General features: G+C 44.8%; 3 protein-coding genes across 4 annotated transcripts; 1 reads left to right on the forward strand and 2 right to left on the reverse strand.

Annotated features, from left to right (window-relative positions):
* Positions 1-10,293: 10,293 nt before the first annotated feature.
* On the reverse strand, positions 10,294-14,750 carry LOC113563045. The gene has a single exon (XM_026974046.1). The coding sequence runs from the start codon at positions 12,339-12,341 to the stop codon at positions 11,520-11,522; it is 822 nt and encodes a 273-aa protein (XP_026829847.1). The 5' UTR covers positions 12,342-14,750; the 3' UTR covers positions 10,294-11,519.
* Positions 14,751-14,893: 143 nt separating this feature from the next.
* On the reverse strand, positions 14,894-18,468 carry LOC105281550 (ribokinase). Of its 2 annotated transcripts, XM_026974044.1 has the most exons (8): positions 18,314-18,467; positions 17,676-17,851; positions 17,401-17,533; positions 17,056-17,182; positions 16,746-16,907; positions 16,041-16,132; positions 15,701-15,889; positions 14,894-15,206 (listed from the first exon to the last, which is right to left on the reverse strand). In XM_026974044.1, the coding sequence occupies exons 2-8, from the start codon at positions 17,723-17,725 to the stop codon at positions 15,030-15,032; spliced, it is 930 nt and encodes a 309-aa protein (XP_026829845.1). In that variant the 5' UTR covers positions 17,726-17,851; positions 18,314-18,467; the 3' UTR covers positions 14,894-15,029. The 2 variants fall into 2 exon arrangements, with proteins under 2 accessions (XP_026829845.1, XP_026829846.1); XM_026974045.1 differs by lacking the exons at positions 17,401-17,533; positions 17,676-17,851 and having other exon boundaries at positions 18,314-18,468.
* Positions 18,469-19,655: 1,187 nt separating this feature from the next.
* On the forward strand, positions 19,656-23,091 carry LOC105281551 (acyl-protein thioesterase 2). The gene is made up of 7 exons (XM_011342841.3): positions 19,656-19,903; positions 20,334-20,365; positions 20,465-20,530; positions 20,607-20,654; positions 20,741-20,987; positions 21,053-21,217; positions 21,330-23,091. The coding sequence occupies exons 1-7, from the start codon at positions 19,856-19,858 to the stop codon at positions 21,375-21,377; spliced, it is 654 nt and encodes a 217-aa protein (XP_011341143.1). The 5' UTR covers positions 19,656-19,855; the 3' UTR covers positions 21,378-23,091.
* Positions 23,092-23,156: the final 65 nt, after the last annotated feature.

Genomic DNA, 23,156 nt, shown 5'->3' on the forward strand with positions numbered 1-23,156 from the left:
CTACATTTTCGAAACTTCTTTTGTTAATAACTTTTTAATAAACAACGATCGACGACTAAAACCTAGTGCGGGTTATTCGAGAAAGTGACCTTTGTAATATATGTCAATATCATGTTCTTGCTTCGCGTGGACAGCTGAAAAGTCGTGCGAAATCATTAAACTTTTTTTGTTAATAACTTTTTAATAAACAACGAGCGACGGCTAAAACTTGCAGAAGGTTACTTAGAATGATGACCTCTATAACATATGTCAAGGTCATTGACATTTGCGGGTGCTGACCATAAGTGAATATTTACCCTTTGTTCTTTGCATTATTTCGTCTTTGCATGTTTCCATTCATGTACTACTTAGCTGGACGTAGAAACTTTTCACGCTCATTAACTCGGTCAAGTTGAATTTGCAAGAACGGTTTTGTCTTTTCAATGATTCGTATTTAGCAAGTTGATAATATCACCGATTGTTTTGCTCGCAAAGATTAAAGTTACATGCCACGTGCTTCGCTGTTGTTCACGAAGCCTCGCGATATTTCATACGTGTCCAAAGACGCCTTGTTGAAGGCAACAGCGCGTACGACGGAGCTGGTCGAGTTGCAGACGTTCGAGAGCTGTACGAGTGTGCTCGTGCATATGCTTCGTGCCAGGTGTGTATTGCGCAGGTTAAGCGCATGAATGAAAAAGTCAGCATGAATGAAAAACCATCCTGAAATGATTCCGCGACTAGTAGTGGACACTGTTGTTTTTCAATCAGTCGTCTACGAGTTTTTCCTCAACGCGCGCGTAGTAGACCATTTTATTACTCATCGACGTCTAGTCGGATTTCGTAGCACGACTGTACGTAACCGCGTTACGTCAGACAATTGACGCAACAAAAAGAATTCCCATTGCAATTTTGCGTTAATCGATTGCGTCGAACGCACGGATTGCACGACGGAACGCAACGCAACCTTTACGACAAACGGTTTCTTTTCCTTGCTCTCATCTCGATCGTAAATCCACTTGGTATTTCCAAAAGTTACAGTCTGTGACGTATACATTTTGATGTTACTCGTAATTTACCTCCTCGCGATTCATCGTCGCAATTCCCACGTCGCGTTGTCGATCGATAATATCATTAATTGCAGCAACGTGCAACGCACAACTCCGTATACTTTGACATTACATAAATTATTGACCAGTTTCCATCTTCTTTTTCTGCCACTCTTATTTTCTACGCAATTTTTCTGCATATAAAGCAGCAAAATACATTTTAAATATTTACTAGTCTCATTGCTCGTATCATTGTTTGTCACGTAAATTAACGTCATTTAAGGCACGCCTTTTTCCTTTTTTTTTCGTACGTTGCGTCATTTCACAAATCGATACGAGACGCTCGTCGTTGCGACGATAATGCGGCGGTCCGCGTCTCGCCTATCTGAAACAACTCGCTGAACAGAGACGCGCGCGACTTGGCGTAAGCGAGAATTATCGCGATCTCGGGACGTAATGCGCCTCATAAAAAGCTCTCGATCGCGTTTACATTGGGGAGTACGGGGGTAGCGCGCGGGTGCCGCCGCTGGGAGCTGCTAGTTCAGAATCATCCACCGCTTGCATCGCGTCCGTTATGGACAAAAGGGCTTTGTCGAGTATAGACAGTGACAGTGATGAGACCGTGATGAGTGGCAATGTCGTCGGTCGACTGTGTAGAGCAGCCCATTATTCCACCTGGCAGAAAGCTTTCCAGTTTGGCACACATCGAGTATTCAAGCGATCACTTATTATAATCATGCTGACCACGTTGTTGTTGTTGTTGCTGCCGTTGCTGCTGCTGCTGCTGCTGCTGCTACTGCCGCTATTGCTACTGCTACGTTGGCCATGGCTGACATCGTAGTGTTAAAAGGGGTTGGGCGGACGTTATTGGTTGCCTGTCTTTCTCTCTCTCTCTCTTCCTTTCTCTCTTTCGCTCTCGCCCGATGGCAGCCTGCTCTGATTAGTGATTAGCGCAAAATCGCCGTCGCTCGTTCATTCGTTCGTACATCGTTCGGATGGGTTGCCAGTCTCGGCTCACTGGCTCCATTCTTTTCTGCCGAGCCATTTAATTTATGCTGAAATCTATAAATACCGACGATACACCCTTTCTATCCGCAACAGGAAAAACTGGCAGCCGACCGAGCTTAACGGCTCGACGCGGAAAAAAACTGCGGCTGAAGCGAGATTTTAATGTGTTGCGCGAGTGTGTTCGAGTCGCGTTAATATCGGAGAGATGCGGAAACGGTAAGGCACGCGCGCGTATGTGCTACCTATAAATATATCGTGTACAACTTTTTCACGGAAAGATTAAAATATTAATCTTCTGCTACGATCTACACGATAGTGATGATTATCTCATCGCTATCTTGTCAGTCGACCTTTCTCAACTGCGCCTTCTCTGAGGCTGAGTTGAATCCAGTATCGCTTATAAACTTTGTCAAGTGGCTTATAAATTATAATAATTTGCTCAAATTGTGCGTATTTACTTTTCGTCCTCGTTGCACGGGATACGTTCAGTCCTTATGCAAGATATTTTGACAAAATTTTCGAGCTTGAGAGCGAGATAGAATGGAGAAGGCGAGAGAACAGGGGGAGAGAGAGGGAGAGAGAACGAGTGAGAGAGAAACGTGCGGCAAATCCCGCAGGACGCGCGAGCGTCTAAAGGAGACTCGAGGGAACTCGGATTTATTGCATAACAACCCCCTCAGTCAGCTCGTAACCCTTGGAAGTTGCGTAGGTCCGACGGTAGAGGGTGCCGCATAGGCTCGATGATCTACTTGTTGAATGGCGAGGAGAGAGAGAGAAAGAGCGAGAAGGGGCGAGAGGAGGCAGGATATTTCTGAATGAACGAACGACTGAATGGGCGGCCGCACATGGCATAGGGTGCCTACTTGACACCGATCCGTAACCTCAACAATCGCCCGGGCTGTCTTCGATGCCAGCTACTGACCTTGTCTTTCTGGAGAGGCTGGATCGTCTCTCAGCAAAGAGAGGAGCAGCGGCACACACACACGTACTCGGAAAAAGAGTAACACGAGGAAGCGTCGCGCAAGATGCGACAAGTGAAACGATTTAAAGTCATGCGAGTTTACAAAAGAGATAATTATTTCTGTACTTTCCGGGGGCAAGGAGCAAATCGTTAGAGGTGATCGGAGGGTCAGCAAATTATTCACGTTTCAAGACTCGTTTGCTCGTATCACGATATACATAATACTTTTTCCAGTTAAATGCTGGACGCACACAACGCTCGGCTGTCCAGAGTCGAAATCTCGCGCGATTCCTGGCTTCCGGCGTTTTGTTTCCTCTCGCTTGGCCACCGTAGGTACCGAATTCCCCGATGGCTCGCCACCGCCACATTCGCCGTTGCCGCTCGGTCCGCGAGCCACGATAAAACCGCTCAAAGCCATTTTCTAATTTTTTTCGTCCCCAACCCTCTCTCCACCCCTGCCAGCCTGACCGCTGTAGCGTTTAACATCCCGACGGAAGTCGGGAGGCAAGCATCGAGGTAAAAGATCGTCATGCACCATCATCCGAAACTCTCTTGAATATTTTCGCAGAACAAAAAGAGGGAAAAAAACGTTGCCACGGAGGGGTGGGGGGTAGGGAGGGGGACCAAAGCGGCCGCGCGAGGAAACGGGGGTAGATGAACGGACCTCGGGGGAAGAGAAATCAGGGGGTAACAGAGGAGTAGAGGGACGAGAGAGAAAGAGAGAGAAAGAGAGGGACGGGAGGACGGTTAACGGCGAGGGAAGAGGGGTGTTAGCCGGGGTGGAGACGGTGCATTACGACCGGGACAGGGCATGGCATGGCTAGCTCAGGAAAGTACAGGATGTGAGAGAAGAGGAGGAGGGAGTGCGGCGAAGGGTGATGCAGGAGGGTGCATGCGGGAGGAGGGCGGTTGCCCCAGTAAAAATCGATCCTCCCCACTCTTTTCCGACTTTTTCCCCTAGAGAGGCTTGTGCTAGAGAGGATGAGGTGAGGTGTGGAGGAGGAGACATGGGGTGGCTGGGCAGGGGGTTCTCGTGGGGGTTACCTACCACTGCGTCTGTCTCTGTGTATCCACATTTCCGGATCTTTGCGAGTGTCTCGTACGTGTGCGTGTCTACACGTGAGAGTGGGTGTCTATGTGTCTATGTGTATGCATGCATGCACGAGCACGCGCGCGGACAAGGATGGGCGGGAGGGGTAGCGAGGGTAGCAAACGCATGTGGATACACGTGGACGGGTACGCGGTGCGATCGTGTGAGGGTGTGATTGAGCGGATTTTTCGCGGGTGTTCGTGGGGCACTGCCCGTGTAAAGCGCGAGCGGTATCGCGCGCACTTTCGTGCTCGTGTGCATACGCCTTGGACAGTTTTTTTCGCAGATTCTCCACTTGTGTGAGTCCACGTGGTGGTTGCGGTGGACTCTCTCTCTCTGTCTCTCTCTGTGTCGCGTATGCGTACAGTGCACCTCGTTGACTGTGGAAAACGCCCTGCCATTATAAACCTGGTACTGAAATCGGTATAATTTCGAAAAAACGTCAATTGCTCATCCCGTGGATACGCGCGGCTCAGATTAAAAGATACGCGTACATCTTGGAATCCTGACTCTGTCGTGTTCTCATCGTAACAAGCGAAAGCGTGCCGAGGACCCTTCCGGCATGTCATCCGAATCCAAACTAAATAAATATATATATATAAAAGAGGATTTATAATATTATGCTTTCAAATTTTATCCTGTACCAATAATCATCTCAGAAAAGAACAACTAGCACGTTTTCTGACATTTCAAAAGTTTTAGACGTAATTGCGTGACGTCAAGGATGTTGTTGCATGTATGCCACATTTGTCGCGTGCACATTAATATGGAAACATATGCACTTGTAAGTGTCTTACATCGAAATATCATGTCCATGTAGATATGATGTCTCAGATTTCTACAACTCTGCATGTATGGTTCAAGATAAACAACATTCAAGTTGTGGAGCAGATAACGAGTTTAGACAAAGACAAAATTAACGGGTCTTACTGAGAATTACGTGTATGTATGTATGTATGTACATATATGTATCACCAAATCGTTCCGAATGGAATAGAATCAATCGAGACTGCATGCAATGCTGCTTCTTAATTGCAAGCAGCTGAAATACGTCAAACGGAAACAACAACTTGCATTAATCAGTAAACTAACGCTCATTAAAATCTCTAGTTTTTCGTCTGCAACTTGTATCTGCTATATTAGAGACAAGTTGCAACGTTTGCTGCATCGTCTTATAAAGTTTACAATAAACCCTTGACAGAAGGATTGAAGGAGGACCAAGTTCATCTCGGTCATGCGTTTCTCCTTGCACCTAAATTTTTCAGAGAGTCACGAGGATACATCCGACAATCGTGTGCACTGTACGTCCGCGGGATCGCGTGTATCGGTGCACCCTCTCTCCCCCGTGTGCGGTCTCGCGCGCGCGCACGTTCGTCTTCGTGTACGTATCCGCGGCAACGCCGCCTCCGCCGCGTCCCGACGCTTCTGTCGTCCGCTGCAACGATGAAAAATTACCCAGAAGCAGCGCAAGAGAGGGAAAGAGGAAGAGACGAAGAAAGAGGGAGAGAGACGGTCAAAAAGAAAGATAGACAGAGGGGTAGGAGAAAGAAGGGTCGAGGGCGAGAACATAGACAGACAGAGAGAGAGAGAGAGAGGGGGGGAGTAACGGAAGGGGAGAAAAGGGAGAAGGAACGAGCCGGTCGCTTTTTTCTCTAGACCCCGAGCCCGTCGTCTAGCGCTGAGTTCGCGAGCCTGACAGACAGCTGCAGCGGAGCCCTGATATATCGACCGGGCCACCTAACCAACTACCCGCACTCACTATTATACACCTGCCCCACACGCACGTACCGACACCCCTGCTTATACACGCGCGCATATACACGTACACACCGGCAGACACGGGGTTGGCGTGTACGAAAAAAAGGCGGCGCACCGACAGCGGCCACCTCTTTCCCTCCTTTTTCTCTCTCTCTCTCTCTCTTTCTCTCCCTCTCCCTCTATCATTTCCCTCTTCTCTCGTGCTCTCTTACTCTTATCCTCTTTTGGTCTCTTTTTATCCTTCCCCATGAGGTGGGCGCTCACTCTTTATATTCTCGCGCGCTCTCTCGGTTGCGCGCGATTCTTCTCTTTCCAATTCCACCCTTCCCACCCATCCACCCCCAACTTTCCCCCTCACTCTCCCAAACCCTCCTTTCCACCTTCGCCGCTGTTCTGTCTTCGTCCGCCTTGCTCTTCTGTGAAAAAGGGTAGTAGCTAGAGCGAAAAAGGGGGCTTTCGAGGGAAAGAGAGGAGTTGGTGGGGTCGGACGGACGGGCAACGGGGAGTGGAGGCGCCGCCACCGATGGGGGTGGACAAGACGAGCGGTGGGTGCAGCGAACGGCGCCCAGTCAGCTCCAGGATAATTAGATCCTTTACAGGTTACCAATGATTGATAGTCTTCGAAATACGTACCGTCCTCTTTCTCTCTCTCTCTTTCTCTCTTCCGCTCTCTATGGTTTCCGCGCGCCAGAGTTTCCTCCTACATGCACACGTGAACGCGCGGGATACGCACACGTATAACACACGGACGCGTACCCGTATATCTGTATATCTCCGTCGAGCTTGATGCAGCAACGAAATACGCGCGCGGAAGCACGGACCGACCAGGGATGCAAGGGGGAAAGAAGGGAGGAGGGGTGTATACGATAAATACGAAATCCCTTCAGCCGATTACGTCCTACTGAGCTTTGCCTGGGTTGCGACCCTCTGTCCCTCGTATCGCTCGAAAAAAGGGTTCGCGGCTCCGTGTACGCTCTCGTCGTGTTCCTCGTCCTGGCTTGTACCAACGATTCATCAGTACTTTGCGTTATCATCGTAATACCGCAACTTGCAAACGAACGATGCTCGAGTGCTTCGAACGCTGCTGAATTGGCTTTCAAAAGCAAACTACTTGAAACGTTTAGCATCGGAACGTATTGGAAATTGGAAGCGTATCTTGCGGATTTTGTAAAATTCTGTCATTTCTTTTTTCCTGCTCTCTCTCTCTCTCTCTGTCAGTTGGCAGATGGCGACTTTTATACCATGGCGCATGCTTTCGCAATATTTTGTGACACATCCACGCACATACATATTATTGCGATCTAAAAACGAAGCAAACTTATTCGGTTGAAAATTTGGTTTCTTCATGTCACGCGGTGTGTCGTTGGATCTCCTCGCCGTTGACGTCAACTAAAATTTTTGCATCGTGCCATTTCAGACTTTCGTAATGCTGATGGATTCCTCGACGACGAGATGCTCATAAATCTGCCGTTTTCGCATCAAGCACGACAATTTGTTCCGTATTAGTGAATGGAGTTGCGACGTTAATTGGATCAAGAAACGACGAGAAACAGAAAAGAAACGGTGAGGGAGAATAGAAAGGAGAATGTTAACTCTCTGCTGCGCGAGCAATAGAAGATGCGAAATTAAATCCTACCGCTGAGCGTACCGCTGCGGACCCGCTGCGACGTACATGTATATATATATGCGTGACGTCGGTTAAAGAATTAATATCAAAAACACCATTCCAAAGGTGAGAGAGAATGCACGCGTGTGTTTGTAAAGAAATTAAACGTTACACAAAAGTACGTAGTAACGGTTCTTTTTTTCCCTCTTGTTGCGCGCAACGAAATTAAGCAAGATGTCCCGGCAAATTCATCAAAATAAACTCAAATGGAAATTTCTCGAGAGAATTCTTCAAAAGGCGACATGGTTTTAGCCGAACGTAATACGGAGCTTGAGGAACAGAAGAAGAGTTAAACGCGTTTCTTTTCCTACCTATGTTACTCTTATGTTAGATATTAAACGTTGAAGATTTATCATTCCGAGTGGCTTTGCGATCCTTCGACATCTAACAAATCACGCCAAACCTTTGTCACTATCACTATGTACGCGTGCGGTAACACTTTTCTACGATCTCTCGGTGGCCTTCGCAGTGACTTTAGCAAATGCAAATCAGAGATGCCGCGATACAGCCAGTCGGGGAATCCCTTGACAAACCGTTAACATCTCCTCGCAAATGTCATTTTTATGATGTGTCTACGCGCGCGCGCGCATTTGTTAAGTACTCAATACACGTCATGGTTCATCGAGGAGATTGCGATACTATTCGCGTTCGCGTTCGCATTCGCATAAAATGTTTTCGAAACGTTGCGTTTCACATTGATGCAAATCTTTGCAGAATTTTTTCGACGAGAATCCACGGTTTTGGAGAAAGATCAAACTGGATCTCGATTAGATTCGAAAATTTGTCTACAAAGGTAGAGCTCTAGGGATCGTCCTCGCATAATGCGACTCGCTCGTTAAACTGGCTGTATAGACCAGACTTTTCAAGGTACCCGAGATTCCGATCGATAAGCTGAGATATTAAAATTACATTATGCCAATTTAGGCATCACGTTAGCTCTTGTCCGAGATCGAGTGGACGTAGAAAAACGTGAACCATAATGTCTTTTTATTAACGTTTAATGATGCGTGTGATAATAAATATGCGTGCGCGTGTGCTCGTTACGCATTCAATATTGAAATTAGCACTTTTAAAAGAGTCTCGCCCGAAAATAGAATTCCGCCAAGATTATCGCGGAACGACCGTGCGGATCTACCCGACCTTTCTCCAAGAATTTTATTTTAAATAATATTGTTTCTTCACGCGCGCGCGTTAATATTCTCTATCTTACGATGCTCCACGTCGACGAATGTGCCGACGAGCGTCCCGATGTAACATCAAAAGCACGTAATATCAAATGTAATATCAAAAAATTAAGATAACAGATTTGTTGAAGAAAACCTGATATTTCCCTGCTCATTAATATGAACGAGGAAAAAGGAAGAGATGATCACAGCCATTGTTAACTGCCGCTTACACCGTGGAAAAGTTTCGCTTGTGCAAAAAGTTGGTAAAAAACCGTTCCTATTCTTGCGAAGAAAATATAGGATTACACTTCATTATTTTGGTAAAGTGTAAAATGTATCGTCGGCTGGTAAACCGACCGTTATATGACTTGTGCTACACATACACACAGCATAAATATATATATTCTTATCAATAAAACCACTTTTGAATCACCGCGCGAGCTTATCAACCTCTTTTCCGTGCATTATGAATTTATTATGGACACAAGCGCGATACACGATACAACTCGCAAAGTCTGGAAATAAAGTTTTACCTTTTATTGTCGGTGCTTTGCTTACTTTCACAGTTGTGTGTTTGCACGGCAACACCAAAGGACCCAGCTTGCGAAAGCGCAGTCGAACCAACACAGGCGTCATTGTGCCTGAAATTATAATGTAGATAATAATGCGTGATTTTCGTATCATCGTACAGAGCGCAAAGCGCTACACTGACGCGCAATCTCAATCGCTGTCGTATAATCGACAAATCGTGTAAACGTCATATTTACACGATTTCATTCATCATACGTGAATTATTTTGCACACACTCGTTCGGATAAAAATCGCGTATGTTTCCCTGATGCTTCGCAGCGTTGTACCCGAGCTTATATCTTGTGGTTTAACCAGTTCGGCCGTGTCCGATACCTTTGCACGCGAGGATACGGAGGGGGAGACTGTTAAAATTCAACATTTCCACGCGATGACACATCGGAAATTTCTGCAATATCTCAAATCGCGCGCTTTCCGTTTGCGAGCCGTTGCCTCCTCGCCTTTTACCGTATTCTCTCTCTCGCTCGCTCTTTTTATCTCTCTCCGATGCATCGCGTCGCCGTGCGTACGATTAATATAATTATGTCGCGCACGTTCCAGCCATCGGAAACGAGTGGCACAGGGGCCCCGATCTCTCGCGCGCTGGACCCCATCGGTCTGCTCAGGGAAGTCCCTCGCAGGAAGGCGCGCGTATACGAGGAATTCGACGTGAATCACCGTGCAACGACACGGTCTGTCCAACGTACGTCACAGAGCCGCTTACTCGAGCTGCCGAACTGTGAGGCAACATCGAGGATTCCTCCTGGGAAAGGAGGAACACGCTCTCTGTCTCTGCCACTCTGGCTTCCCGATCTCCGTACCCGATTCGCGGAATGCTCTCGATGAATCTGCGTTTCACGAAATTGTACTATTGTAGCCGTCAGAAGAAAGAAAACTAAAGCAAACTGTCAAATTGTTGTGCAGTGAAGCGTCAAAGAAATTCTACGTATGAAAAAAATATGAATACATAATAAAAATATGCAAACATGGACGTTTTTCAATATAATAAGAAATCTGAAAGATATTAAAAAAGATATTAAAAGAACAGAGAATTGTAGAAATATTCTTTTTCTTTAATACTGTTTCTGTTACTTTCCGTATGTTACACTGCAACTGTGTACAATTCCTTACAGTATACAGTGAGAAACGGAATCACAATTTCTTACGATTAACACCGAGTTACGGCGGCGTTTTAAATTAATACTGTTTATCGTTTATTACATACGCATGTGTATAAAAAAATCGTATAAATTGTCCGTATCAGATAAGAGAGTATAAATCTGCCCAAGTTGTGCAGAAAGTTACACAGTTTTCCATATATATATATATATATGTAGATGTTACATTCTGGTCGACAAACTGTAAATATTGATTGTCATCTGCCAATTACGCTATGCAAATTCGACGGTTAGACGCTTTCACCTCCACTTAGAATTATCGTGCATGCGCTTGCTACTTCTTGTTCGTTTCTGACGCGAAACGAAATATTATATATCACACTTGACAAGAAGATGCAGGATCTTTCGTTGTATAAATAAAAAATCAGCAATAAATGAGCAAGTAATTAAATAGATAGCTAAATAGATAAATAAATAAATAAATAAATAAGTAATAAATAAATACATAAAGAAATGAAGAACATACGGTGGCGGAAATAAATAAATGTAAAATGGCATGTGCGACATACATATGTAGAATAAATAATGACACGTGTTGCATATCAATCGTGATAAACAATATTCATGAATCACTCGCGCGATTATTATCGATCTACGCGACGCGTGCGATGTGAAGACACGATGATAATTGCATGCATAATTGAGCGACTGCAACTCTTAACGCCATCCGAGCAATCAGACGCGATTTCAAGTTTTAGCACATTGTTTGACAACAACATGATCGCGAGGCTCTATAAATAGCTGTATAGCATGTATATGATGATTGCTTATTCCTACTAGGTGAGGTTTTGTATACGACGTTACATCACGCATTCGCGTATCATTCTAACGTCAAACATTGAGTAAATCTGTTAAATTCCTGGTATTCGCGCGTCACTAGGCGCAATCTTGCCACGATTGCAATCGTCTTTGACAATGGCGAGACGTTTTTACACTCGCTCACCGAGAGACGTGAATCGTCGTCGCACGGACCACGGTCCCTCCTCTCGGAGAACGTGTCGAGAAACTTTCGATTTGCGCGCGGTTCGAGATTTCGGAGAAAAAGATACCGTTCCTCGATCGTCCGTCGTTGATCACGTCAAAGTTGATAGAGGAAGATGTCAATCGTGAATGCGTAACGGCGACTCCACCACCTGCAGACCATTAAACACTTGAAGAGCGCACACGCAGCCCACGTAGAGCTTCATGGTCTCTCTGTCGCCGTTGTCGCCGTACGACACCTCGACGTTCTTGTACGTCTGTATGCAGCAGTAGGAGCCGGCGCCCTGGCAGCTGCTGCCGGCGTGATTGCACATCACGTGCTCGAGATCTTTCGGCACTCTGTTGCCACGGATATCCGGTATCGACTTTACGGTATAATTGCAGATGGAGCTGTTCTGCGCCTCCTTCACCTCCAGCTCGTAGGATTCGTGCAGACCGCCGTTCTCGCCGGACTCCAGCTCTTGATCGTACTGCCTGCTCAACAGTAGGTCCTTCTTGTCTTGCTCGGTGATTCTTCGATAATTTACCGTGCTACCGTGCTTATTGTGACGCTTCCTCCTGGCGCCAAGTCTGTTGGAGGATTCCTCGTCGTATCTGCGCACCTCCTTCCTTCGTCGCGAGGACTCGTAGTTTGTCAAATCGTGCTCGTGCCCGTACCGATGAGGAGACGAGACCTTCTCCACGTGTTCCGAGGAATGGCCCAGAGGGGCACTGGCAAGATATCCGTGCCGCCTATGTGCCGCCCGTTTGTCGCGATACTCGAGACTGTCTTGGAGGCGAGGTAGATTCCGCGGTATCGACATTTGCTCCGGATCGTGATAGTCCAGCCGGGAATGGTGATGTCGTCCCATCAAGCTCCGACCTTCGACGACCGGCGCGCACAGGATGACATAAATGAGAATGGTGGACAAGCACAGTTCGATGATGTCGACTATCGCCATTGCGTCTGTGTCGGTCTGGTTTCAAGGCTCTTACCGCGACGATAAAACGACAAACGTTTTATCAATGACCAGGTATTCCTTCTGGTCGATTGCGCCGATTGCCGCGTGCAATCACAAATATCGGAACAAATAACAAACGTCGGAGATTGAAAGCAATTCTATAGCCTTGCTAAACTGTGGACAATCGGTGGCAAAGCCGTTGATCGTTCCGCGATGGTCGAGGATCCTTCGGACTTCGAGTCGAGTTTCCTTCGGGTTTGGAAACGCACGCAGAGGTTTTGAATATCCGAGCCTGAATTTTGACGCCTGTGTGCCTGATCTCACGTCGGTTTCGAGTCGGTCGTACGACGTCTACACGATAATCCTCCAATGAGGATTCGTCGATCCAACGACGCAAGGAGTCTTCCGAGTCTCACAGGGTCGTAAAGACGAACTCGGTGGATCACGCGATGTCTCTTGCAGGCTGTTCGCGCAAACTTGGAACCGTTTGTCGTCTTCTTCGTCTCGGTTCCGATCGTCTCGCTTAATGGTTTGCTCAAAACTGAGGATTCCCTGCTTGCCCGAAGGATTTTTTATCCTGCCCGCGAATGAACACGTGGGTGGTGTTGCCCCACTTTAGGGGGGGCTTGCGCGTGCCGTGGCACACACGAAGACGTGACTAATTCCCCCTTCTCCATTATCCGTGCACCTTGTGCAGCCCCTCGATGGGGCCCCGGAGCCCCCAGCAGGAGGAATTTCTTCACTCGTCGCGGCGCGGCTCCTTCTTTTTTTTTCGAGGATACCTCGTCTTTGACGTCACGAGCTGCATGTTGTTCCCTCTCGTCGTCGCCACCGCACACAACCGCCGACGTCGCCGCCGGCTGTTCCCTTAAACATGGATTTAACATTGCTACCCGTCTCGGATAGCCGACGTCACACCTCGATATCGCGGCGTCCACCTATAGCGGAAAGACGACAACAGACCGGGCTGCGTCCTGCGTGCTTCGCGGAATCCCGTCCACCGCAGGAATAGCCGGCGATGTACGTAGTCGATTTATCCTCTCGCGAGAATGACGATGATGACGACGATGACGATTACGCGATAGACGCGCAAGGGGCTTTACTTTCAACGAAGCCTTTCCCTTTACCGTTTACGCAACACGCATTTTCCCGTATTGACGTTCGTAGCTCCGTCTGAAATCGCGTTCATCCGTCATCACGAAATTGCGTGCATACGCGCGCGAATACGTGAATTAACGCGAATCGCGGCGATTACGATTAATCGAGTTAAAGGGACTCGCGATCAGGCGATTCTTCCGTCCGGAACTTGGCACACTTGCGGCACTGGAAGTGAAACACGGAAACGCGCGAGATGAGATGCGTTTCCGATATCGTCGCAATCTCTGGCATCTCCGCACGGAGCGTGTCCGGGTCTCCGAGTCTCTAATCCGTACTACGTACGTCAATGGAGATTTACGGCGAACCGTCACGATATTTTAATAGGCCAAGAGTGAACCCACCGCCGTCATCGCGATGGCCACCAAAAAATTAATGCCACCTCCTTGCGAAAGTATTTTAAATTGGCATTTATACAAACGTGTTTGCCCCTTCCATCACTCTCCCTCTCTCGAGTCATAAGATGTGATAGCCGTTTTGCTTGCGCGTTCGCGTGAACCAGTTGTGTAGTGGAATCATCAGCCACGGACTTCCCAGACGTGCCTCTCTTTTTCTTCTTAGGAGGTCGCGAAACGCGTGAAAGCGCTTTGAGTCTTTACCAACTTTTACCATTACCCTCCCCTCCCCCTCCTCCCCGTTATTCTTTTTCGTCAGGGGTGAAGTGTGAGGTGTATGTGCGTGAGTGTATAAGTGCGTGCGCGCGCGCGCGCGCGTGCGGATAGATATTTAGCCACCCCCGAAACACCCTCGAACCCTTAAGAGTGTACCGATTCATTCATTACGCGCACTTTTTACGAGCATCATTCGCGAAAACTTAACGAGATAAGCTCTGCTTAGCACATCGAAATACATGTTGATTTCATCAAGTAAACACACACACATGTAAAAGAATTGTCCTTTGGGCAGATTAGAAATTTAATTTCTCGCAATAAATATAAACTTTTTCTAAATTCATTTGTTTTTTCGATGTCGAGGATCGACATAAAACGTTACTTCGCGACATGTTTACGTTATGCTAATATTTCGTTGTTGTTGTTGTTGTTGCTTAATCGCATCATGGAATTCTTCTGCGAATCGAATGTTCAATTCAATGACTACGAAAAAAATTAATATATTCATCGACGACTTTGCAACAAAAAACGCAGCCAAGTTCAACGATAGACCGGTTTCGTAAACGATCTCGGGGGAGCTTTATTTCCTGTATTAATGACCCAGCTTATTAATAAAGATATATTGCGAGACAAAAATGTACAGAAATTTGACTTTTCTGACGAGCACGCTCGTCAAGCATTTTAATGTCACCGATTTAATCTGGTTTTTCTTCTTAATTTGAATTCCTTTTTTTAATTTGCATTTTTCGATTGTGATACGAGTTTGCCATTTAGCAATGCTTGGGATCTTGGTCTGGAATACATCGATCGATCTTTATTTTAAAACTGTTCAGTGTAACAAAGTCTCCTACAAAGCTGATTTCGGAGATACGATACAGCAGGTAAACGGCTAACGTATTGAAACTTTGACCACGTTTCTGGCTCATACAAACAGATCCGCTGGGAGATCGCTTCTCGTTGGAAAACTTGCGTGCGTGCCGAATTTAAGGACGGATTGAGTGGCGACCACGCAAGCTCTCTTGATGCACTCGTCCATCGATAGCTGCGGGTGATATGCCTTGAAATACGCCAGTGCACCCAAAAATGCATCACCGGCGCCCTACGCACACGATTATACAGTCTACACTCAGCTGACCGAGACTGAGATGCTTTCATCATACGCGCTGATCACTCAAATGAATCAAACGCGTTAATTAACTCTGAAAATTGATCGGCCTATTGCCTAAAGAAATTGTACAAGTCAGTAAAATCAGAATATACCCATTGTACCTTCACCGTGCTTTCGTGTGATCTGAACTCAACTGGTGAGAACGTGTGCAAGGAAAATACAATTTATGACAAAGTGTACAAGTGAGAAATATTGCGCAATGCACTTAATAAAAATGCACGAAAAATTCTCCGGAAGCACGCATCACGTTCTTTCAACATTGTCGCAACTAACCATTTGGGAGAGAATATTTATACTTGAAAGAAACAAAACACACGCAATTTCTAACTCTGTTGAGACAGTATCACCTTGAAATTTGTCGTGGAATCCGTAGTAACGTCAAGTTTTACGAGATAGTTTGAAAAGATTGTACATGCGATACGTACGGTAGTGTCCATGGGGTGGACCTCGGTAGTAGGAACATGCGTAATGTTTCTACTCGCTTTCGACGCGTACACAGCGCCCAGCGGCCCGAGGGTAAGTATAAGCGCGTTGCATCCCTTGGCTAGGAGTTTGTCCGCGACTTGCTGTACATTCGACAAGTCTACGGGCTGAATGCCCGTCATAATTTCCGCCTGCAAAAGCGCGTCGTAGAGTATCCTTTGTACGTCATCAAACGATTGCCAACTGTAATTCCTTGTATATCGCGAGCCGAAAAGAAAACCGCATTTCCGTGCGGCCGTTATCCCGTTATCGTGTCTTTATCTATCAAGCGTCCTTACGTACCTCCGTCTCATTGACGCAGAAAATGTCGCACTGTTTCAAGATTTCTTCATCGACCTCTTTCATTGCGGGCGCTCCATTGACGATGGAAAAACCTATATACATATATATATATATATATATGTTCGTGTGTGTGCGTGTGCGTACCTATATATGTACATGAATTGTTTTTTGACGCGAATACGTCTTATAATTCGATGGATGCCAATTTGAAAAGTTGAGCGTCACGGGACGCGTGACGAAATTTCTTTCATTCAATTTTAATATACAGTCTCATTTTAATTATAATTATAATATATAGGGTATCTCACTTTATCTTATTATAATATACAAGGTGTCGACTTTGGATTATAATATATAGGGTGTCCGATTTTTATTGACCAACCGAAACATTTTTATTTGCGATTTTATAATATTCTCGGTGTCGACTTTTGATTTAAATATATAGGGTGTTCGATTTGACCAACCCGAGAAACTTGTAATATTGTGATATTGAAAATATACACAGTTGATTGAAACTACTATCTTTCTTTGAACTCTTTCCATTAACATGACGTATTCACGTTAAAAACGTGCGGCCGTGTCCCGACACAGCCTATTTTTTTCTTTAACACGACATACTTGAAAGCCATTGACATATCGGCTCCAAAATATGCAAACGTTATCAACTGTAGAAAAAATAATGCACATGTTAAGTAGGAAACGAACCGTGGCCTCGGTACAACTTCAACGCGTGTAGCGTAGTTTTCGACGGAACCTCAAACTGGCATAGTAAAACATCAGCGCTCCTAATGATATCAATGGCAGAATCCACGTCCCCCGGACTTAACGATTCATTTGCGCCCAGTACAATTACGATACTATTCTCTCCTGCGAACGTTGTTTCAAACATGCACAAAATGGTTTTCGAGGTTTACAAAGCATCGACGAGAAAACCAAACAATCTTGAATTGTAATTATCGTTTTCACGATACGAATAGTCTTACATCGAAATGCGTAAAGTGTAAAAAAAACATACCGTCTTCAGCAACAGTAATGTGAGCAATGCCGCTGTGCTTGTCGTTTTGTATCTTAACGTGAGACGCGTCTACGTGTTCCTTTTTAAAAATTTCCAGATACTCTTTGGCGAACACGTCGTGACCCAACTGCGATTAAAAGTAAGAAATTGTAACATCTAAAGTTATCCCCCTATGAGAAATATATATATAATGACATGACGAGCCAAATTTCCGGAGCTAACCGATTAAATAAAGGGATTAATGTTATCGCAAAATCATGGAATATTTTTCAAATATCAAGTTAGTCGCATAGGTAACAAGTCGTGGTTCAGTTTCTTTTTTTTCTCTAAACAATAAGTTCATACTGAAGCAACGAGCGCGGTGGATCCACCGAGTTTGGCAGCTGCTATGCACTGATTAGCGCCTTTACCTCCGTACTTCTTTTCAAACCTGGTTCCAATGATCGTTTCACCAGGTTTAGGCAAGCGTGGAGAGAAACTAAAAAAATGAACGTTTATACACGTTCAGACGTAGTACGCGGAGTAGTCTACGATCGACTACTCGTATTCACTGCTTTCCTTCAAATTATTTCACAGAGATAACTTTACGAGAGAACGATACGTTTTTCCTCCTTACTCACCAAGTAAAATCAATCATACAGGAACCGACAACAACGATTTTTGGTGCCATATTACACAGTTCGTCTATATATACAGTTTCGATAAAACTTGCACTTTGTGTGTGTATATACAATATCGCTGAGTAATTGATATCCAAATACTCCAAACGGTATCAAGAATGTAAACTGGAGCAGTACTGTAACACAGTGAATATACGCGAGTAAATTTCCGCGAGACTGCGGCAGCAAGATACACGATGTATCGAGCGCAGAAACGGACAACTCGCGTGTTATCGCTCTTTATCATCTGATGGACCAATAAACACGACAACAGTTATCAGTCGAAGATTTCTTTCTTTCTGTGCAAACATGTGCGTTATACTCGATATACGTTACACGAACGCGAGCGTCACAAATCGGTGACGAAAATCGAAAGGTCGAAAGCAGGAATGCGTGAATCGCGTGAATTAATTTGCAAGACACTGCTGCTATTATAGTAAAAAAAAGGTAAAATAAAAAAGGAATACGTTATTTATTGCAACGTTTGCCTTGATAGGAGCAGGTTATCTCGTTACGTTTATTGTGCATAAAAAAAAAGCAAGTTACATAAAACGTATTAATATTTCAGCACAAAAAATTAGTTTATCGAAATCTTGTACCTTTTGCATCGATAAACACGAACTTGCGCTAGAACGAATACGTGTAATAAATAACAGTGTACAAAACATTTGCAACGAACGATTCGGAGTCGAACACCACCAATCACCCTTTTTCTGCTAGACGCTAGAGTGCTAGACGCGAAAAGAAAAACAGTGGAGGCTCGTAGCGGACTTTCTCGAGACTAATTCTGGCGAGATAAGCGCGGCGAAATGACACGGTGCCGCCATCTACTAGTTCCGCGCCCCTTCCAACTATTCCGATTAGTTTGCAAGCACTTTGGCGGATGGCGCCACGACACGAAAGTCAGTGTCATTTGTTAAATTATTTTAACTCATTTTGAATAAAAAAAAGTCATTTGTTAAAAGTCCAATTTGCGTATCACGTTGGCATTTTACGATCAAACGCGAAACATTTTTCTTATCATTCACAGTTAATTCCAGTAATTTACCATAATGCTCTAGTAATTATACTATTACTGCTGTATCGCTAAATTACGAAAGTGAACGGACTCCTTCATTTTTACGTTGAGTTCTCAGACTTATTGGAACATTTTAATTTAATTCAGGCTTAGTTTTACAAGGTCATCAATTTTAAAATGATTTCCAGCAATCGATTTGTTTCCAATCGGTCGTTTCTGCTTGTAGAAACTTTTATGCTTCAATTTAGTTCCTCAAACGTCCGCGCCGAGCCTCCACTGTGCCAGCTCCAGAAAAAAATGAGCTATAGTACGAAGAAAATAAAAGAATCGAAGCAAGTTTTCCTTTTAATTTCAAGTGAGATGCGATTCAGCCAATCTGTCTCGCTGACAAAAACAGAGAAAAATAAAAGAGAAGTTTAGCGTATCCGTTTGTAAACAAATGTCAAAAGTTCATAGACTTTACTCTCAAAGAAATTTTCAATATCAATGAAAAATCGTTTTCGTACATCGATACAATTGCGTACAGGCAATTTCACTCGCGACCACCATAAATAACGAGTTACCACGCCGATGAGAGATAATTATGGGCAATTTGTTATCGAGAGGTTCGTGTTATCGTCCGGCCGGACGATTATTTCATATTTGCGACATTTCTTCGGGAATTGGAGGTGATTTTGGCGCGCTCGTATTCGCAGTACTCGTGATAGCTCGTTGTAGCTCGAGTCGACTCGATATCGACAGCGATCAATGAAACGCGTCAACGTTGCGTCACCGACGTTGTCGTCGACGTTGAAAGATTAATATGAATAATTGACACTAAATCACTAGCAAGTACTAGTCTAAAACATCATTGGAGATTGAACGTGAAAGTAGAAATCGCGATGAAACGTTTGTGCGAATGCGCGTACAGCGGCGATTCTCCCCCACCGTCCAACCGTCTCTCCCTACTGTCCCGAGAGAACTCGGCAGCATCGAGAGACCTAGCAGAGGCAGTAGAGCGAGGAGGAATCACGTCCCTCCCTTCGGCCATTCTATATTTACGATTTTTACGGAGCGTGCGTTTCTTACACAATTATCCTCGAACGATTGCTCTTCCACAGGCCGTCCGAAAAAGCGACAGGACATGACGAGCCCGGTCATAATCTCAGCCACGGCCAAGCACACGGCGACGGTATCGCATTTTACACATTTATACTTTTCTACATGTTGCTTCTCTGTCCCTTTCCTTTTCTCTCATCTTTTCTCGCTTTTTGGTTATATTTCGGTTATACCTATATATCGCGTATATGCCAATTCTCTTCGCACGATTGCTCGCGAGTGCGCGTGGCTCTACTGTCCTCTCCGGACGTGTGTTTCGTTCTCATCATCTGGAGCGATTGTATACTCTTTCCTTCTTTCCATTTAATGTGGCAATTGTTGCACGATGAAAATGGTCCAATTATAATAATTTTTCCAAGACACACGAGAGAAACTTTGCTCCCTGCGAGTTCTTTCACACTGATTGAGATTTTGCGATTTCGAGATGTCATTTCTCTCACTCTCTTTTTCGAATGATACGCACAATTTGCCCGATTCTGTACTAAGATGCATCTGTGTTTTAGTTGATATTTTTCCACGGATTGGGTGACACAGGGTAAGTCTTTCAAATTCTCAACGTATTACTGTACGACACGATAGAGAGGTCTCGTTTACAGTGCTTGACACTACTTGTTACACCGACCGTTATTTTTAGACATGGATGGGCAAGTTCCATGGCTGCTGTACGATCCCCTCACATCAAAGTCATTTGTCCTACTGCGTATGTTAATATTCTTTGATATTATAATCAGGATAACAGGTAAACTACAAATTGCTACACGACTCATTGCTTTCAGGCCTACAATGCCGGTGACGCTCAACACAGGGTTCAGAATGCCTTCCTGGTGAGTGTGACATTGAATATGTCCTATGCCCCGTCACAACGACAATTACTCACCCGTCCGTCGTATCGCGTATCGCGCAAATGCAGGTTCGACTTGCTGTCCTTGGACTCGACTGGCCCCGAGGATGAGGAGGGTATACGCAAAGCTGCCGATATGGTTCACTCGTTGATAGCGGAGGAAGTCGCCGCCGGGATATCCACGAAACGCATCGTTCTCGGGGGATTCAGTCAAGGTGGTGCACTAGCTATGTTCAGCGCTCTCACATTCCCAGAGCCTCTAGCCGGTATCATAGCCCTGTCCTCGTGGCTTCCTTTACACAAAAAGTTTCCGGCGGTAAGTACACTGCTGCGTCGCACTCGAGTCGAATATCGAACTCCATTCCGTACTTCCATTTTCAGGAGGCGATAGGTAACAAGAGCACTCCGCTGTTGCAAGGTCACGGCGACTGCGATCCCATGGTGCCATACAGATGGGGCCAGATGACGGCCTCTCTCCTGAAACAGTTTATGACGCAGACGGAATTTAAAACCTACAGAGGAATGATGCATACGTCCTGCGAGGAGGTGAGACAGCTCGAGATTCAAAGAGACATGTCTCAACGCACTGTTAGAAACTGCGGTATCGTCCCTTTCGCCTTGCTCTCCCCCGTTATACTATAATCGATTATTTTCGCAGGAAATGCGCGACGTCAAGAAGTTCATCGAGAAGGTTCTCAAGCCGTAATAGATCGACTCGAGTACACGTTCAGACTTTAATGGCTACTCTGAGTATCTGTAGTACCACATTACATTCGATTCCGATTACTTTAAGATTAATAATTTAACCGAGTTGCGCGAATTCGAATAAAGAAAAACGTCGGTCAACGACGGATAAATATCGTGGAAAAATTGAGAAATACACTCAGTGCTGCGTAGAAAGGAGACATACTTTTTAGATAAATATACTTGTTTATATTTATAGTTTCTCTCTCTCTCTTTCTCTCTTTATACACACACACATACGCGTGATATGTGTTATACTTGCGTGTGCGTGCGCGTATGATTTGAATTTAAATATTTCATTATATACCAAAGCGTTCGTGTAGCAATACTACGAGTTAATCAGGTGGCTCTCGAGATGTGTCCTTTTAGTATGCATCTATATATATATTTATTGGTGCATTCCTGATTCTTTCATACTTGTGACGTAGCAGTTGAGACAAAAGTATTATTTATATCCACTCGCATCGATACAGCGATACGTATTAAAGCGTGATAAACGATAAGAATGCTCCATGTTTTGTTCAATCTTATAGTTTTCCGGCTTGTAACAGTACTTTGCATGTAATCGCGCTAGATTTAAGATTGAGTTACGCCAGTATTACCGCGAGGAGCTTTTCTCTCATCGACGAAATTTGCACTCCTTCGCACATGCTTCTGTCGTCATGTCTGATGAATTATGTATCTGATTTGAACGCGAACAAAATATACGTCCACGAGATACTTTAGTGATTCGCGCGATTTCGTGAGCAGCTCGCCATGTTTTAGCATTTAAATATCCGTTATATGCGAATTTAATCCTGCGACATGATGCAAAGAAACACTGCTGCTGCTGCTGCTGCTGCTGTCGCCGCCGCCGCCGCCGCTGCTGCTGCCTGCTGTTACTACAATTATTACTAGTATTACTACCTACCACTACTAATACACTACTTATACTACTATTACTAACAAATAATTTTTGTAGCGGGTATTGTCTAGGAGACAATGACGTGGCTATGTAATCTGTGATTACGCATCGTCGAAACTCGTCATATTGCCATTTGTAATCCAGCGTAATGTAAATCCAGGATTTCCTAAACTTGCACGTACGCATATTAACCGATTACGATCAGACGTGGATGCTCTGAAAGAGTTTCACAGCTTTCTACTATTATTATTTTCGAGGAATACGTTTGCCCGATCTTCATATCTGCTTTGATATTTCTGGTTATTTCGAAGCGATAAGAAAATACGCAAGTCACTCAGAAAATAAATGACAAGCCGGTCGTTATGATAAAGAAATAAGGAATAAGGCGATAAGGAAATGCACAAGTCATTCAGAAAATAAATGACAAACCGGTCGTTATGAATTTCGAGTTTGGGAAATCCTATGACGTTCATTATGATACAGAAACTATGTAGGCACGATATTAGAATATTAAAGAAGTGTATAAAATTACATTAATGTATATAGGACAAGTGACACGACGCTCGGTTGATTTGATTATCGGTACCAGCGTGCTCCGCAGCACGAACAATTACATAGTAGACGAGAGAGTAAACGAAGAACAATAAGCTCCAGATATTTTTCACGGATTTTTCTCGACGCGAGTACACATTGCTACTAGTGAAAAAAAGGGATATTAGTATGTAAGTTATGTAATGTTTCATCCATATGAATAAAACGTACAAGTACAAAGTCTCTCTTGTGACGTTGACGTATACTTTTATCTAATAAAAGCATAAGTACATGTACATGTGCGTA

This window comes from Ooceraea biroi, chromosome 12 (genome assembly GCF_003672135.1).
Source record: "Ooceraea biroi isolate clonal line C1 chromosome 12, Obir_v5.4, whole genome shotgun sequence".
Classification (NCBI taxonomy): domain Eukaryota; kingdom Metazoa; phylum Arthropoda; class Insecta; order Hymenoptera; family Formicidae; genus Ooceraea; species Ooceraea biroi.